The 17,723-nt window shown below is 45.5% G+C and overlaps 1 protein-coding gene across 1 annotated transcript in view; it reads right to left on the reverse strand.

The window, feature by feature from the left end:
- Positions 1 to 478: 478 nt before the first annotated feature.
- The window catches only part of ZBTB8OS (zinc finger and BTB domain containing 8 opposite strand), a 42,171-nt gene continuing 24,926 nt past the window's right edge, over positions 479 to 17,723 (reverse strand). Inside the window, exon 7 of the mRNA XM_078680735.1 lies at positions 479 to 2,567. Coding sequence (XP_078536861.1) covers positions 2,481 to 2,567 — 87 coding nt within the window. The 3' untranslated portion in view covers positions 479 to 2,480. The remainder of the gene's footprint in view (positions 2,568 to 17,723) is intronic.

The raw sequence follows: 17,723 nt of genomic DNA on the forward strand, positions 1-17,723 counted from the left end.
ACATCTCTCCTTTGCACGCTCTCCTCGGAGCAACCTCTTCTTAGATTGTTGCAAATTTGAGAAAGGTATATATTTTTACTACCCAATGAAATAAAACTGTTTTTTCATTTGACGTTTGACTGCCGCACACTTTTTTCCTGTGTAAATTATGATTTACCAAAAAAGAGCATGGTATTAATTTAGGTCTGATAAAGTAAAGTTGATGTAATGTGTGCTTACCTTGTTGAATGATTGGTTTGAGGACCACTTTTTCTATACCGTATTGTACCCAGGTCCACAAACTTGTATTGGGGTAACACCTTACCTGTAATGTTTTCATAAACATAGCAGTCTGGCACTGTGTAAGGCAGCATCGGAGGCAGCCTGGGTGCAGTGTGGTAGTTCAAGGAAAGGAAACAACACTTACTGGACAGGGAAAGAGAAGGGCTACAATAAGACTAGAATTTAATGGTGTACCAAAGATCCCCACGCATTTCTGTATTTTCCAAATACCAATCTTTAATTGAGGTCACCATTTTATACATACGATCATCAAAATAAAATAAGGCTTCATGTCAATATTAAAACAGTAACTGCATCTTCCTTTAGGCTTCTAAAATAGATTTTAAGATAGATGCGATACAGTGAGGTCTCTTGAGCGCCTGTACAAAAAGAAACAGTATCATTTCGAGATCCCAATTTTTTTCCCCCGCTAGCCCCGTGCCAGGTTGGGTTTGTAAGTAAGAGATAATACACAGCCATCCGACATAGATGGCATTAGACCACTGAGAGAGCAAGCAAGCCATTCTTGGTAGTGTTCAAATTTGACCGATGGTGTGCTTGGCGGACTTAACTGTGGCGAACATCAAGGAGGAAGCTCTGCTTATCAGCTATGCAGCAAAGGAACAATATGACCAGAAAAGGGTGAAAGTAAAATCGCTACTTCCTAAAAGGTTACTTTCAATGCCCCGTTAGTTGGCTCCAGAGGGTAAACCCTGCACTTCAGACAAGCCTGTCCTTTTGAATTACAGGTTGGGTGGGCAACAAAACAAATCTTGTAGCGTGCCCAGCTCTTACTGAAACTGTAAAAGGAAAAGAAAAACATGCCTTCCTTCCTTATGGTCTTTCTTTTTTTTCTGCCAGTCACGAAAACCGCTTTGTAGCAGCCACAAAAGACACGTCTTGACAGATACAACCATGGACAGGCAAGTTAAGCCCGTCAATGCAATGGCACTTGCTGCTCCTACAAAACCTCTATCCTTTTTCACTAATATGCAAAAGTAAGATAAAGGTACTAGGGGCAATGACAGTGGAAGTCCTAGCTAGCCTAATGGTAACTGCCAAGCAGTGGACCTGGTTCTGTCAGCTACTGCAAATAGATTGATTCTTTTCTTACAGCTTCTAAACAACATTAAACTGTTTAATCAAAAAGGCACTGAAGATAGAAAGGGATTGCTTTGCTTATCTTCACGTGTGAGCGCAATTTTAATAGAGATGGAGTGAGGCTATCTATGTATGTTAGAAGTAGGATGAACACAAACGAATATCACCTGAACCCCAATTTACCAGTCCTGAAGCATGTATTAGATAAATCAGTTTATCCTCAGAGTTATAGACTTGGTTCTTTGAAATCAATAAATAAAAAAACCTGATCAAGATTTGTTAAAGAATAACACAGTAAAAATTGGTGTCCCAATAAAATTAAGTCCCAATAAAATTAAGTCATGTAAACTACAAGTTACCATAAGAGGTGGGGTAAAACATACCCTGTAGAGTGAATGAAAGCATGGGTATTCAGTCAGTGCATGTTTGTGCAGGGAAGCAAACAGTGTTTGCTGTGAGAATGCACAGAGGGCAGTGGGCAGCTACAGCAGGACCAAATCTACAGGAATACTATTGTGGTTTTTGTGGAAGCAAGCACATGTCTTCAGCGTGAAATTCAGTCATTAAGGGACTGTGCAAATAGAGGCTTCCACAATTGTAAAGGTCTTCTGAGAGCCCCCCTCCCCCTACAACAGCAAGACAAAGACACCAATGATGGATCAGTCATTCCTCTTGCTCTGCATATCACACCACTAACAGCTTCCAGTTGAAAACACTGGAGTGCACACTGTGCTCTCAGTATCTTTCCACATTTACAATATGCACTCGCAGGAGAAAAATAGCAGACATTTAGCAGCAGTCAGCACATGTAGCATTTATAGTTCATTCAGTCCATAGAGGTCGGTTTTCCCTGCTGGTATAAGAGGCCGTCTGCCTCCATCTATGCAACAAAACACGGAACACGTCCACCTCAAAAGTGCTGAGGTTCCCAGATATTGGGCTGATGAGTAACGTTAGGAAACATCAACAGTGTATCCAGGAGAGTAGCGATCTGGAGTAGGCTTCAACATGTACATCCATCCGCATGTACTCGAGGACGATGTTGGAGCGTAGGATTTGTGCACACCCGGCAGAGAAAGAGCAGACTTTCTACATATGGCAGCAGCCTAATTTTTCCATTAGATATCAATGATGACAAACACTTCTGGCTTCTCCTCCTCGTGAATCTGCATTGCTGAATAGGTGATGGCCTTCACCTCTGTGCCCTGAGGGAGACAGAAAGGGGTGGACATATCAGTGCTATGGACTGTACAAGAATTCTTTTGCTAGGTTCTAGAGAATCAATAAAGCACAACCCTCCGAACCCCACACACCTTTTTGCCCAAGTAGAACAGGGAAGACAATTTGATTATCTGTTGTCTCAACAGCCCGTGGCAGGGGCTCCGATCTACAGAGCCCCATGGCCATGCCCTTTCTTGACACCACTAAAGAACATCCTGGCACCTTGGAGCCTTAAATATGCACATTTCTTTCAGTGTTAGGTGATTTTAACCTCCATAAGGACCCGCCTTTAGATGTTGAGGTAGCCTCCTTTAGACATTTTGTCTTCACGCGGCCTCGTCCCACAGGTGTTCAAACCTACACACCAGGGCGGTCATATCTTAAACCAAATCTTCTCCAACTTAAAGACTGTATTGTTTGACCCTTCCCCATAAGTATGGTCAGATCATCATTTAATTTGGTTCACATTTATTCACAATCAGCTTCAGAAACTAAGACCATGGCTAGAACATTACATAGAGTTCTTCCGCCAGCCTCTAGCTGCGTCTTAGAAGCAAATCCCCTTTCTTTGTCTGGGGATCCTGAAGTAGACACTGTGCACATGAATGATTGGATTCTTAGGAGCATTAATGACTAGCTCCACTCTCTGCACTACGATCCCTCAGAACTAAACAGTCAGTCAATTGGTTTAAAGAGATTCTCAGGACGTGTAAAAAACACTGTAAACGTCTTGAGAGGAAGTGGCAGAAAACTACAGTCTAGAAGACAAATGCACCTATAGGGCAGCACTAAAAGACTTTTACTCTCTGGTCCGCCTAGACAAAAATTGAAGAATCAGATAAAATCTAAAGACATTTTTCAAATTGTTAAAACATTTCTTAACCCAGATGCTGCTATTAGACGCCAACAACCCTCGCCAACTGGGGTGACCAGCTGGCCGTGTACTTTTACGATAAAATAACCACTACTCAAGAAAGCCTGTTGAGTGTGACTCAGGTGGCTGACTGTTCTAATGAGGTGCCTTACTCCAGTGTGACCACCTCCGAGGCGCCTAACCTATTTAATTTTCCACCCATTTCAATGGACGAATCTTTACTGCCTATCAAGAGATTGAAGTCTAGGTCCCCGTCCGATCCCGGTCTGCTTAGACTACTTGTCAAAGTGGCTCAGACTAATAACCCCGCTGTAAATAGTTTTGAACACGTCAATGTCTTCTGGAAGGGTGCCTACCAAATGGAAACAAGCCAAACTTCTGCCAATACTCAAAAAGCTGTTGGTGAATTCAAAGGTCCTAGCCAACTACAGGCCAATCTCTCTTCCGGCATTTTCAAAAGTATTAGAAAACATGTTAACTCTCATATTTCAGGCTACCTCTAAAGCAACAATCTTCAGCATCTAAGTTAGTTGGGTATTAGAGCAAACTGCAGTACTGAACAGCTTTGCTGGAAGTAATTGACCTCATTGAAGACAAGCTAGATAATGAGGGCAAGGCCATTCTGCTTATGTTGGATTTATCGGCGGCCTTCAATACAGTACCCCATGAAAGACTGCTTGACTCGCTACAATCCATTGGGATTGGAGGTCTGGCCGTGAAGCGGATGATTTCCTTTTTGAACAACTGAAGCCAAGAAGTATGGATTCCTATGCTTGCATCCCAAATTCGAAAGTTGGAGTACCTCAGGGCTTGGTATTGAGCCCTACATTATTCAATGCCTATCTTGCCCCTCTGGCCGTCCTTGCTGAGGCATTGGGGGCTAAAGTAATATCATACACCGACAATACTCAGCAGCTTTTCAATTGTGAAAAAGGGGCACAATTTGACGGAGGAGATATTAAATCCTGTCTTATTAATGTGTTCAATTGCCTGTCAATTAAACAACTAAAATTCAATCCTGATAAAACATAGATTGTGTTTTTTGGCTTTACCCCACTTTAGGTTAGGAGGTCTTGATGCCTCAGGGTGTTCCTCCCCCTGGCACTAAGAGCTTGGTAAAAAAATTTGGGAGTTAAAATTAAATTGACAGTGCACTGACTTTTCAACCTCAAATTCGGCCTCTGGTGGGCACCTGTTTTCGGCTGCTGCGCACTGATTTTTGTTTTTACCTCTGCTATCTGTCAAAACTAGGAAAACTGTGATCCAGGCCCTGATTACATCCAGGCTTCGCAATGAAACTTTACTTTATCTGGGTCTTCCTGATTATCTTCTGAGTCGTCTGCAAGTGGTCCAGATTGCGGTGGCCAGAATAGTCCTCAATCTTGTTGCTAGAACTTATATGACCTCGCATTTGAAATCACTCTATTGGCTACTCATTAAAAAGAGGATTCTCTTTCAGACAGTGGTCCTGGCTCATAAAGACCCTCATGAGAAAGGAGCAGTGCACCTAAGGCCAGCACCCCGAAAATGTTCCACACAAGAATTGGAGGCAGATTCTTTTCTTATCTCAGATCAAGGGCCTTGAACAAACTCCTTCTGGAACTGCATGCTATCTCTAAGCATCAGGTTTTCAGAAAGAGGCTAAAACCTGGCTTTTCCAGCAAGTGGCTTAGAACATTCATCTTTTAGTCTGCAGGTTACCTTACACCCCAGCATCGGACACTCTCTGGAGCATACATGCGCTCTACAAATGCCTTTTCATTTCATTAAAGTAATAAAAAAAAGTATGATGTACTGAACTTGCAGTTACCTGGGAAAAGGTGAGATTTTAACACATGCCTAAAGTTTGGATTGTTGTCCAAAACCCTTACTTGAAGGTGCAAACAAATGCATAACTGTGCGTTATAATGTTTGATTAAGAACACTGGATTCCAAGCGGAGTGTAATCTTTTAGTTGGTATGTAGAAGTCAAATCTGGGGGAGGAGCCGCGTCAGCGACCAAGATGGCCGCTTGAAGACCGGATTCGCCGTCCCTTTCCTCCCGACTTATTATCCTGAGGTCCATCCTTGGCCCCCTGACCCCACTCCCTGGCGGGGGAACGGTAGCGGTGCCCGCAGGCGAAATTCTGGTCTTCCCCCGGCATCCGGAGCCTGCGAAATGGAGCCCGGGAGGTCGCGACCTGCCGGCCTATAAAGCCGGGGTCCCGAGTGGCAGGCTCCCCGCCACGAAGCTTGTCAACATCGGCGGCCAAGAACGGGTGACGTCGGTCCGTCAAAACGACCTGTGGGAATTATTGATGAGCGTGTGCTTCGCAGGCGCATAAACACACTTTAATCGACTGGGCTCGGCCTGACCGGTGGGGAGAGGCCGGGTGTGACCGGGCGGCCGGGCTGTGGCCTGCAGTGATCCTTTAGTGGCCCCGCGGTGCACAGACGTCGGCCGTGCGAGAAGAATTAGATGCGGCGGCTTTGGGGCCCCTAGGGACCCGATCAGTATTGAGGGAGGTGTGGTTGTGGCGCGCAAATCGCATGAGCATCGGACCCATCGGCCTAGCGATAGTGTGGGGCCCTGAGGTGTTGCCGACACCGATTGTCTGGTGTTGCCTGGATTGTCTGGAAGCTTGGATTCCCTGGCTGGGCCGTGGCAGTGGAGAGCGGACGCCTATGAGATATAGGCCATAGGTCCCCGATGGTCCTGGCAGTTATTGTCACAGTTTAATAGCCGTTTGCCTCGAGATCGCACCTGGATTTGAGTGAGACCTGGACTTAACGACTGCGCCTCTCATAGCAGTGGGCTGCCGGGAAGGACCTGGTGGAGCTGCTTGATAGCGAAGTGCGGCTGTATCGCGACTGAGTGGGAGGCATTGGAGATGAAGCCTGAATAGACGTCCGGGGCGGGGGCTGGCAGGAGAGAGCGTGGTGCACCTGGAGGCTTGCGGTCGCTTCCCTCGGGAGCTGGAGGGGACGCGGTTACCTGGAAGGTGGTCGAGAGGAGGCGCACAGTTGTCGAGTGGCGTGATGGCGGCGAGAATAGACCCAGACAAGCCCCCTACTAAGTCCATGAGGGGGGCCAGACAAGTCCATTCCAACAATCTGGATCGCTACACGCTACCCAAGGGGTCCCCGATCGACTCGAAGAAAGGCCAGACGGGAAGCTCTGAGGAAGCTCCTACGAGTGAGGATCCTACTTTGGCAGATCTCATGGCTGCAATCACCGGCGTCTGGACTTCCTTGGACCAGAAGATGGAGGCGCTGGACAGTAAACTGGATACCGTGACGATCGAAATGGGGCTGGTACGGGCGGACCTCACAAAGGCAAGTGAGAAAGTCAAGTCGTTGGAGGTCAAAACAGCTAGCCTCATTAACAACGTTAACCAGTTGCAACAGGAGGTGCTTGATCTCAGGGCTTCCAGGGATTTGACGGACCGCAAGCTTGATGAATATGAAGGACGGGCGCGGCGCAACAACATCCGCATTTTGGGAGTACCTGAGAAATCAGAGGGTCCAGCGCCGGATCGGTTTGCGGAAAACCTTATCCTCAATCACCTCAAACCTAAAGGCCTAAGCAAATTCTTCACTGTTGAACGTGCCCATAGAGTTCAGAGTGAGAGACCTCGCCCTGGGGTGCTCCCTCGCCCGATGATAGCCAGAATCCTTAATTTCCGGGATAGAGATGTGATCCTCCAGGCGGCTCGGGCTGGGACCCCATTGGCATTCGAGAACGCGACCCTTCTGTTCTTCCCATACTTCACTAAAGCAGTGCAAAAACAGCGACAGGGATTCGTGGCGATCAAGAAGAAACTGAGAGACCGGGGCATTAAATACGCCATGATGTTTCCGGCCCGCCTTCGTGTAGAGCTCCATGGCAAGACTTAGTTCTTTGACAACCCTGAAGTGGCAGCGGACTGGTTAGATAATGTCCACATCTCGGACTCCGGGGCCAGAGACAGGAAGGAGGCGGAGGACCAATGACTTCGTGAGGCGGGGCTGTAGGGGGAGGACCCCATGATGTTCATTGTTATTGGGGCGACGGGGATATATATTGATAATCCTGGCTCATGCAGCCTGATTAGATTTCTTGATTGAGAATTGCAGGGGTGGTCATTATGAGTCGGGGAAGGGGAGGGGATGGCGGGCCAAGCAGAAGGTCCTCCTCAGTTTTTTCTACCTTTAGTTACTTGTAGATTAGTTGGGGCGACAGGCACACTGCTAGTTGGGGGTTAGCGTAAGCTATATGCAGGGGTGCAGGGAGGGGAGTGGGGGTTTCTTAGGGCTGAGTGGGGGTTTTTGTTTTGTTTTGTTTTTTGTAATGAAGTTTCTACTTATTGGTTTTTTTATGCATCAGGTGGCTTGAACAAGTTGTATTACCTTAATGTCTTCGATTAGACAGGGAGTGGGGATTACCACGCTTAGCTGGAATGTGAACAGGTTGGGGGATAAGATAAAGCAAGGGATGGTCAGTCAGTTGATCTGGAGACATGCAGCCGATATTGTTTTGTTGCAAGAGACAAACCTTGTTGGGAATCGTTTTATGGCGTTGCACAGGGGAGGATACAAATTGGTAGCACATGCCGGATTCACCTCGGGGTCCAGAGGGGTGGGGATGTTGCTACGGAACTCTTTCCCGCTGGCAATTCAAGCCACCTGGACAGACAGCGGAGGTCGATATGTTGGGATCTCTGGGTTGTGGGAGGGTAGGACTGTGACTCTTTTGTCCGTTTATGTTCCGCCCGCTCTCCAGTCTGACACCTTCCGTAACCTGAGTAGAATTTTCCTATCCTTGCCCCTTGGAATATTGATTGTGGGAGGTGATTTTAATGCAGTGATGAATGGTGAGTTGGATAGGTTTCTTCCCCGAGTTTTGCCGTCCTCTTGCCGTTGGTTGTCCGCAATTGTTGAGACTACTGGTTTGACGGATGGGTGGAGACTGAGAAATCCGTTGGACAAATACTATACGCACTCTTCAGCGGCTCATGGTTAATTGTCGAGAATAGATTAGGTCTTGGTGCCCACGTCACAAATAGCCGGAGTTCGAGAGGTGAGACACCTGGGTAGGGGAATCTCCGATCATTCGCCGATCTCGTTTTGCATAGAGGCAGGTTGCAGGGATGTTAGTAGAATTGTCCCCATAAGTTAAAGGATCCTTCCATCAAGAAAGGGGTGAAGAGAACTACAGATAGCTACTTACATAATAATGTGGGCACAGTTGAGTCGGGGAGCACCCTTTGGGAGGCATACAAAGCTGTGATTCGGGGAGAAGCCCTGTCCCTGATTGCCGGAAAGAAGAAAAAAGGTCGGGAAGAGGTGGATAGATTGGAGGCTGAATTAGTGGCGCTGGAAAGGGAGGAATCTGAGACTAGCACTCCGGAGGTGCGGCATAGTTTGCAACTCCTCCGTATTGAGTATAAGACTATGGCGAGAGAGATGGCTAGGGCGCAACATGCGGACACTCAAAGTAAGCTCTATGAACATGGTTACAAGGCTGGGAGGTTGATAGCATGGCTAGAGAAAGGGGACAGGGCGGTGAGGTCCGACACTATTCAACATCTATGTGTCGGACTTGGCGAGGGTCATTAAATCCCATCACCTGGCGGTGACATCCTATGCTGACGACACCCAGATTGTCTTGGCTATTAATAAAAACGGAAATGAAGTGGCTTCTAATTTTAGCTCAGGAATGCTGGCAATAAGTGACTGGATGTCCACAAATTGCCTGAAGCTTAACTCCGGTAAAACGGAGGAGATGGTGTTTGGTAATCTCTCCCCAGCTTGGTCACCCACTTGGTGGCCTGATGTTCTTGGACCACCCCCATCTCCAGTGGCCAAAGCAAGAAATCTGGGGGTGATACTGGACACTAAACTTACATTTAAACACCATGTTAATGCTGTAGTGTCATCCTCATTCTATACTATGAGAATGATCAAAAAACTCCTCCCTTACCTTCCCATGAATATGGCCAGGACTTTGGTCGGTGCATTAGTCATATCCCGCATTGACTACTGTAACGCGCTCTTAGTCAATGCTCAGGAAGGAGTTATAAAAAAACTACAATTGGTGCAGAATGCTGCGGGCAGACTGATCACTGCGACCCCCAAGTTTACCCCTATTTCCAGCACTATTGAACAGCTTCACTGGTTGCCAGTAAAGAAAACAACTAAATTTAAGTCACTCTGCATTGCCTATAAGGCAATTCACTCCCTAGGATCTGCTTTCCTAAAAGATGCCTTTTGCCCTTACACTCCTGTCCGACCCCTTCGTTCTTCTACCGCTGGTCTTGTACAGGTCCCAAGGACTAGGAAAGTTTACTGGGGTGACAGGTCCTTTATAGTGACCACCACCAAACTTTGGAACAGTCTTCCTAGCCAAATAAAAACCTGCACTTCCCTCCTTTCCTTTCGCAGACAGATAAAAACCTGGCTTTTTAAACAGTAATTCACTTCTCAGACAGCATAGTGGACACTCAGCGCCGAGACGCGCCGAGACACCCTCGGGTATTTGTGCTTAAACAAATTTTCAAAAATAAAACAAATTTTCAAAAATAAAATGAGGTTGGTGCCAGAGCTGCATTCCAACGACTTAGGTAAAATCACGGACCCACAGCAGATAGTGGAGGAGTTCTAGTCATATTATAAGCTAGTTTACACGGCGGCTAGTACACATACGGAGACTGAAAATGCAGACAGGCTGCATGATATTTGTATGCTGGTTCTGTCGGAGTAGGATCGGAGTTTTCTCGACTCTCCCCTTACGAATGATGAGATAGCGCAGGCAATTAGGGGAGTAAATTCCAAGAAGGCCACAGGCCCAAACGGGATCCCTGTAGAACTTTACAAACCGAATGCCAACACTTTGGCGCCCTTTCTGCGGGGTATGTTTTTGACTAGCAAAGAGGAGGGACAGCTTCCCTATGACCAGCGTATAGCTAATATTGTAGTCTTTCCCAAAGAGGGAAGACCTCCAACGGAGTGTTCCTCCTACCGACCAATCTCTTTATTGAACGCGGAGCCCAAGATACTGGCGAAATTATTAGCCACCAGACTAGTGAAAGTTATCACGGCATTGATCCACCCGGATCAATCTGGATTTATGCCCCGCCGTAACACAATATTAAATGTACGAAGGCTACACGGGATTCTGGCCAGCACATCATATATCCATGAGCCAGCGGTTCTCTTATCATTAGATGCCACCATGGCTTTCGACAGGGTTGAATGGCCGTATTTATTCGCAGTTTTGAGTAAAATGGGCATTGGCCCGGAGTTCATTGGGTGGGTGCGCCTCTTGTACTCACGCCCTCTTGCCAGAGTCGTGGTGAATAATCACAAGTCTGCAGACTTCCCTCTGGGATGGGGGACGAGACAGGGATGTCCGCTCTCCCGTTGTTGTTTGCATTGGCACTTGAGCCGTTGGCGGCGTGGGTGAGATGGGACAGAACGATTAGAGGACTAAGATGGACACCGGACTGGGAGGACAAGATATCGCTATATATGCTGATGACATTTTGCTTTATCTTACCACTCCCCGTGTCTGATTGATTAATTTCCTAGATGTCCTGGCTATATTCGGGAGACACTCTGGTTTTGCCATTAACTGGAACAAGTCGGTCCTCTTTGTGATCAGCGGTTATCCACCGGAGATCCCGAGCTACTGTCCCCTTCGGAAAGAACAGGTAGGCTTTCGATATCTGGGAATCTTCATTACTTTGGACCCGAAGTTGCGACACAATAATAATCTGAGGCCCCCATTAACTCAGCTCCGCCAGGACATGGAGAGATTGAAAGAGTTGCCGCTCTCCCTGTTGGGACGGGCCACTCTGTTTAAAATTATTGCATTGCCCCGGTTCTTATATGCGCTCCAGAATGCAATGGATCCGGTTCCTCCCTCATATTTCAGGGATATAGAGTCTCTTCAGAGACGACTCATCTGGGAAGGACGGCCGCGTATTGCTTATTCCAAGCTCACACTGCCTTGGTATGATGGGGGAATCGGTTTACCTGATCTCCGTAAGCACTACTGGGCCTCTCAACTGGCGGCGATTAATCACGCGGTTTATGGGTCACCCCTAGACCCCGGGTATGCAATGGATCGGGGCCAAATGCCTGGACATGATTATATGAGAGCCCTATATGCCAAGTTGGGTAGGATCTCCCTCATTGGTCTAGCGGCGCATGCAGTTCGGGTGTGGCACACGGTCAATCGGCATCTCAAGTGGGATGGGAGAATCACTCAGGCCACTCCTCTCTGGAGCTCTGAGGACTTAGGAAACTTGTGGAAAACGAAGGGGTTTGACCGATGGGACCTCGTCGGGATCTCAAGAGTCAAAGATGTGTGGGGGGGAAGATGGGATCCTCTCATTTGAGACCTTGCAAAACAGTTACGAGCTGAGTGAGAGCGAGAGATATAGATACCTACAGATGAGGCATTCCTTACTGGCAAATATTCCTCGGGGTGTTACGCCTCCTGAGGCTTCCCCACTGGAAGATTTGCTGGATGGTCACCTCCCCAATAAGACCATTTCACTGATATACAGGAAATTGATCAATCATATGGAGGATCCACTGGCGACCCCGAGAGAGCAGTGGAGTGCGGACGGTTTAGTCATAGATGATGAAAATTGGAGGGAGGCGATGTCTTCTCCCAAAACAGTGGCCGTCCAGATGAGGTTAAGGCTAGTGCAATTGAAGATCTTACATCGGTCCTATATGACGGGGCCTCGACTGGTGCGTATGGGTTTGGCTCAGGATGAGGGGTGCAGGAGAGGATGTGGAGAGATTGGAACATTTGTGCATATATTGTGGCACTGCTCAGAGATACAGGCCTATTGGGCTAAGATCCATGAAACATTTCGAGAGGTTTTGGGGGTGGAGGTAAAGACAGAGGCTAGACGTTGTATTTTGAATGTCTGGGAGCCCTCGGACCTCACAACTGGGAAACAATGGGTGACACTGGCATGTATGATTGCCAAGCGCAACATCGCGCAGCTGTGGGGTGCTACGCAGGCGCCTAAACTTGGTAAATGGATGGAAGATTTAGATCGGAGTATGTTCAGGGAGAGGTCGGTATATGTTGCCAGGGGTCACCCTGGGAAGTGGGGAAAGATCTGGGGCGCATGGAATAGCTATAGAGGAGATATTTGCGCCCATCCGACTGTACAAATTGATGTTGCGGCGTTGGAATCTCCGTGATCCCACTGAAAATCTGCTGTATCTATTGTACTGATTGGTAATGCCTAATTGATTACTCTGAATTTCTTGATGGCCACCTGACGATTCTTATTTCTTTTGTGTTTTTTGAATAAAAAGATTTAAAAAAAAAAAAAAAAAAAAAGAAGTCAAATCGGTTTACAAGAAACAGTGTCCTGCACATTAATGGCTTTCTGTACAATTTTTTTAAATGAATTAAGCCACTGTACGGCAAGGCTTGGCGAGGAGTGTTTATTACAGTTATAATATGCATACATCTACTCACAATGTTAATGCTGCGAAACAAAAAATAAATAAAATACATCAAATCACTTAATTCATTAATCCTTCAAAAGCCTTTTAACTACAATACAGCTTGTTGCATATTTGCATAACCTGACTGCTGAGGGATTTATCAAAGCAGGCTGTATACAGGATATGTTTTTAAATATTCTTGAGATTGATCTTCTCAACACTAATAAACCTGTAACATATAGTGTTCTTCACAGAGTAAATGAAATGCCCAAGAAAAAGGACAGCAATAAATGAAACTATTCAACCCTAAAGCAACACACTAAAGAGGTGGCGATACAAGCACGTACTGTACAATAGCGAAATAAGGTTATAGAGAAAACAGCAGGAGACAAAAACCTTTTTTTGCGAGCCAAAAATCCAACAACATACAGATCGCCGATTAGCACAGGCTTCCCTTCTTGATCGAAGTGTAAACGGTTTTCAAGTAAAGGCAGTGATGCTTGGAATCACACATGAGGCTCTTGCAATCCCCAGAGAGCTTTCTTGTTTGTCAAGAAACTAGCCACTCTATTTGTGTGATTCATGTGGAATTTCTTATCTCGGAGCAGATGGCGAAGCACTCAGATTTGCATCGGTCTCACCAGCCACCTTCTGGTGTAGCGCGTGGCTAACAAGATGGCGGTAGTTTAGCATACATAAGAATAGTTGGTTGAAGTGTGTGAGGTTTAACGGAGTAGTAGGAGCATAATACACCAAACTTCACAAGGAATAAGCTTGATATCTTGCTGAGAGCATGAGCAAAGGCCTGCTGTGCATGGAGCTACTTACTAACTTTAGGGTAGATTTAGTATACAGAGAAACTGATGTAAACAGGCAAGGTCCAAAATATATAAATACAGCTTAAGAAGTCTAGTCAGCAGAAAACAAAAAACCTTCCTCTAGTTGCAACAGATGGCCGAATCCACCAGAGGCACCATTAGAAACCAAAATAAGGAATCTACCCATGAGCAATGAGGGCTAACCCACTAGTGGTATTACTAAGCCATCGTAGACTGATGTATGAAGTCCATCACTGAGTAAAAGTATCAACCCCACTGGATATAGGATAACTTTTTGCAGTAAACACATTTGGGTTTTTAAAGATTTGGAGTTAGTGGAGTAATATTTTAGGGAATAATAAAGCTTTTATAGAGTTTCAGAACTCTAGGTCGATTGCGTATTTTATGGCAAGCCATGGATACCCACATTAGGCATAACTCTTTTACTGCTCTTCATACACTGTAGCAACAAGGATAGAACTTTAACACTAGATTACGTAAAACATTCTGGAACATGCATAAAAAAAGAAAACCTACAGCTGTCTTCATTCTTTTATTACTGCTCATGCACATATAAGTACTATCTATGCCTTAGGGTTGGTGATTTATGTATGAGCTAGAATGTTTACAAATTTGAAAAAGAGTTAGTGGAAAAAACGGAAATTGGTAACAAAATAATTTATGGAAATATATTAGATTATATTTACACTATAGTAAATAATCTTATTCGGTCTTTTAATAATTTTATATATACTATTGATGGTTATTGGGGGACTTCGCATAAGGATCATACTGGATTTGATTATGAAATGGACTGCAGTGAGTGCTGTTAGACTTGGGCGACCGCAGTGAAAGGAAAGCTGAGGAAGTATCTGTGGCAGTCAGAGCACTTCCCTCGTGCTTAATTTTGAAAAAAAGACATGGGACTAGTGCGCAACGTCTCAGTGACAGACAGAGGCTGCTTACGTACATTCAATGTGTATTTACAGATAAGCGCACTTCCACTGAAGCTGGACAGGGCATGGAGGGTTCTGGCGCAGGCATTGCTTAAAGACCAATGTTGTTCGTAAACGGAATTTACTTTGATGAGCTGCCATACGTGTCTCCATTCCAACGTCATAGGGAAGCCATTTTGAAAGGTTGAGAGAATATTGTATTTAATGAATATTTAACACTATCATATCATGGAACAACACAAAGAGGAATTTGGTACATCAGCGCTGTTCAGTTCATTAGGTTCATCAAGAAGGAGTTTGTTGTATTGGAGGTATTTTAGAGAGAAATAATTTGGTTTTCTACGAAAGGTAATAAATAGATATTAAATTATTTTCATTAAGGCAGTTGCTTTAGATGAACACAGACTTGAGAAAACTCAGACATATATGGACTTATCTGTCTGAACAATTAGATAAATACTTTGATGAGTGTGCAGGGAAAACAATACCTCCTAAAGAGAAAGTTTGCGATTTAGCAGAAGAAGAAAGATTTTGGTCGATAAGCGAGTTTGAGTTGCAGATGACTATGGGTACATTGGAATGGAAAAACGTGACACAGAAAAGCAAACATTTATGTAAGAAAAGGGCTAAGGATCGAGGCATAAAAGGACAGGATGGTTCTAATATTAAGGTCATGAAACCCTCATGCGCCCTCTGTTTAATGGGCCTAACAAGCAGAGCTCATGTCGCGTTACGCCTGTGGCACTTTACGGTGCACGAACACTTGCTTGAGCTTTCCCTAGACCATTGATTCCATTACCCATGATGGAGTGTAGCGTCATTCCCCAAACCACAAGTGTCCTTTAACCTTAGCTCTATGTTGTGTGCAGCGCTTTCTGGCGTGCCATGATTTCATGCCAGAGTTTCCCACTCCCCCTGATTCCATTATTCCTGATCAGGCAAGAATTCCCTGAACATGTGAACCAATGGCTTGCCTTGCTTTCGATGTTACTAGGGTCTTAGTGTTATTCCTCAGCATATTTAGACAAAATTAACATCCGTTTCCTGTTTACTGCTTCCATCCATTACTTTGCCCCTGCTCTTCCTGTAAGGTTAAAGCCAGTATACAAACACATATTTCCTTCAGGAGTCTGGGAGAACTTTCCATACTGCCACGTGCACCACATGTTTGCGTTGTATCCATTGGACACTGAACATGTTATATAAACCATGCCCAAACCCAGTCCCCGTGCTTGGCCTATGCTCCCTGCAGAACAAGCTACCTGCATACCCACTCACCTGAAGAATCGACCGACCCGGGCAACTCACTTCTTGGCGGCAGTTCAAAGTTCCTTCGGTGATCCCCTTGGCTCCAGCTCTCTCGAGGCAACCTTCATCTCTGCCTCCTGCTCAGCTACTCCAGTTCCTCGGCAACTTCCAGAGTCAAGACCTCGAGACCGTCTTCGAACATAGGACAAGTTTAAGTACTAGGCAAACGTCTTGATATCAGGTTAGTGCGCACTACTCTTTTATAGTAGCAAGAAGGCTGTAGTATCAGCGTCGTCAAGATTATAGACTTGTCTTCAAGTTTCCTTCCAGTGACTTCCCTCCAGTTTACCTTGATTGTATTTGCTCCGGACCCTTCCCGCAACCTTAGCCTTTGAACTGTGGTTGTACAAGGACTAGAGACTTTGCTCAGTATTTCTCTGATGAACAGTAGTGCCTAGAGAATTCTCCTCAAAGCGTATTAATTCATATGCGATCCTTGTACCAAGATCAATGTGCCTAGTATAACTTGGGAGTGTCATACTGCAAACCGTGTTCCTAGTGTACCATGGGAGTGTCGTACTCCAACCTGGATGGCTAAGTTTACCTTTGGGGTATCATACTCCAATCTGTGCTCCCAGTATACCCTGGGACAGCCAGAAACTCCAACCCATGTTTCGAGCGTAATCTTGGATGTGGCTTACTCCATTCTATGATTTTGGTACTGCCCTCATGCTATGCTGCTGGTGAAACTTGTACATGTATGTTACTAAAGTTAGGGCATGGTTATTGTATGTTGAGGCCTGTTACTGTACTGATGGTAATTGCCTCCTCTTGTTACTTCCAGTGTATTACGCCATCGTAAACTAAGAGGCTCAGGTCTGGTGCATATCTACCGCACAGACCCAGAAGGTCTCTGAAGTGACGAAATCCTGTTACACACTATCATCCAGCTGCTGAGCATTTCCAGTACCACTAGTCTCTCTTTTCTTATTTTATTCCAACCCCATCGCCCCCTGAAGGATAGCTTGTATTAGAAGGTTTTGCTTCCTTTGGCATGTCCTGTCTTCGGGAGGGATAGAAGGTCCAGCATGGGCTCCATTGTGGTCTCCCTTGTTGGGACCAGGTGAGTGCACAACCGTTAAAAAGATGGCATCAACTCATAAAGGAGCACTAGAGAAGCCTATAAGGGCCAAGAACATGGACCACAAAGATGTGGCTTGTGATGAATCATTCAATAGTGGAGATAAGTGGTTCATCGGATTTTGACAAATCAGATAAGTAAATTGAGAAGCCTAAAATAGAACGTTGGAAATATGTTTTAATGTTCAAGATGGCAAAAGGTTATTTGACCCATTTGGGACTATATGTTTGATCCATTGTTAGTGCAGCATCCTCTGTCACCTCAGTGGTCTCCAAACTGGCATGTAGCCCATTATTTTAAATGTTGGATTTGCAGAGAAAGGCCAAAGGAAGTAAGGACATGCTTAAATGAGAATATCCTAGAACGAGTTTGTAATAAAAAATGTTGGTGTTCTTGACAGAAAGAAAAACCCAGCTTAGGAACCGAGGAAAGGACTAAACAATGTTTTGGGACCTTTGACAAAGGTTTTTGATAGGTGTGGGGATGCGTATTTGCACAATACAGTCATCAATGTGGAAGAATTGCGCCAGTGGGTGCAGAGAGCTGTTTGATAGAAAACACTGCTATTTTTCGTAGATGTGTTCCTCTCTCATTGAGCCCCACTCTTGCGCTATTGTACATTCAGGGGGAATGCTACAGCATGGAGCTAAAAACGTCTGATCACA

This window comes from Lissotriton helveticus, chromosome 3_1 (assembly GCF_964261635.1).
Source record: "Lissotriton helveticus chromosome 3_1, aLisHel1.1, whole genome shotgun sequence".
Taxonomy (NCBI): domain Eukaryota; kingdom Metazoa; phylum Chordata; class Amphibia; order Caudata; family Salamandridae; genus Lissotriton; species Lissotriton helveticus.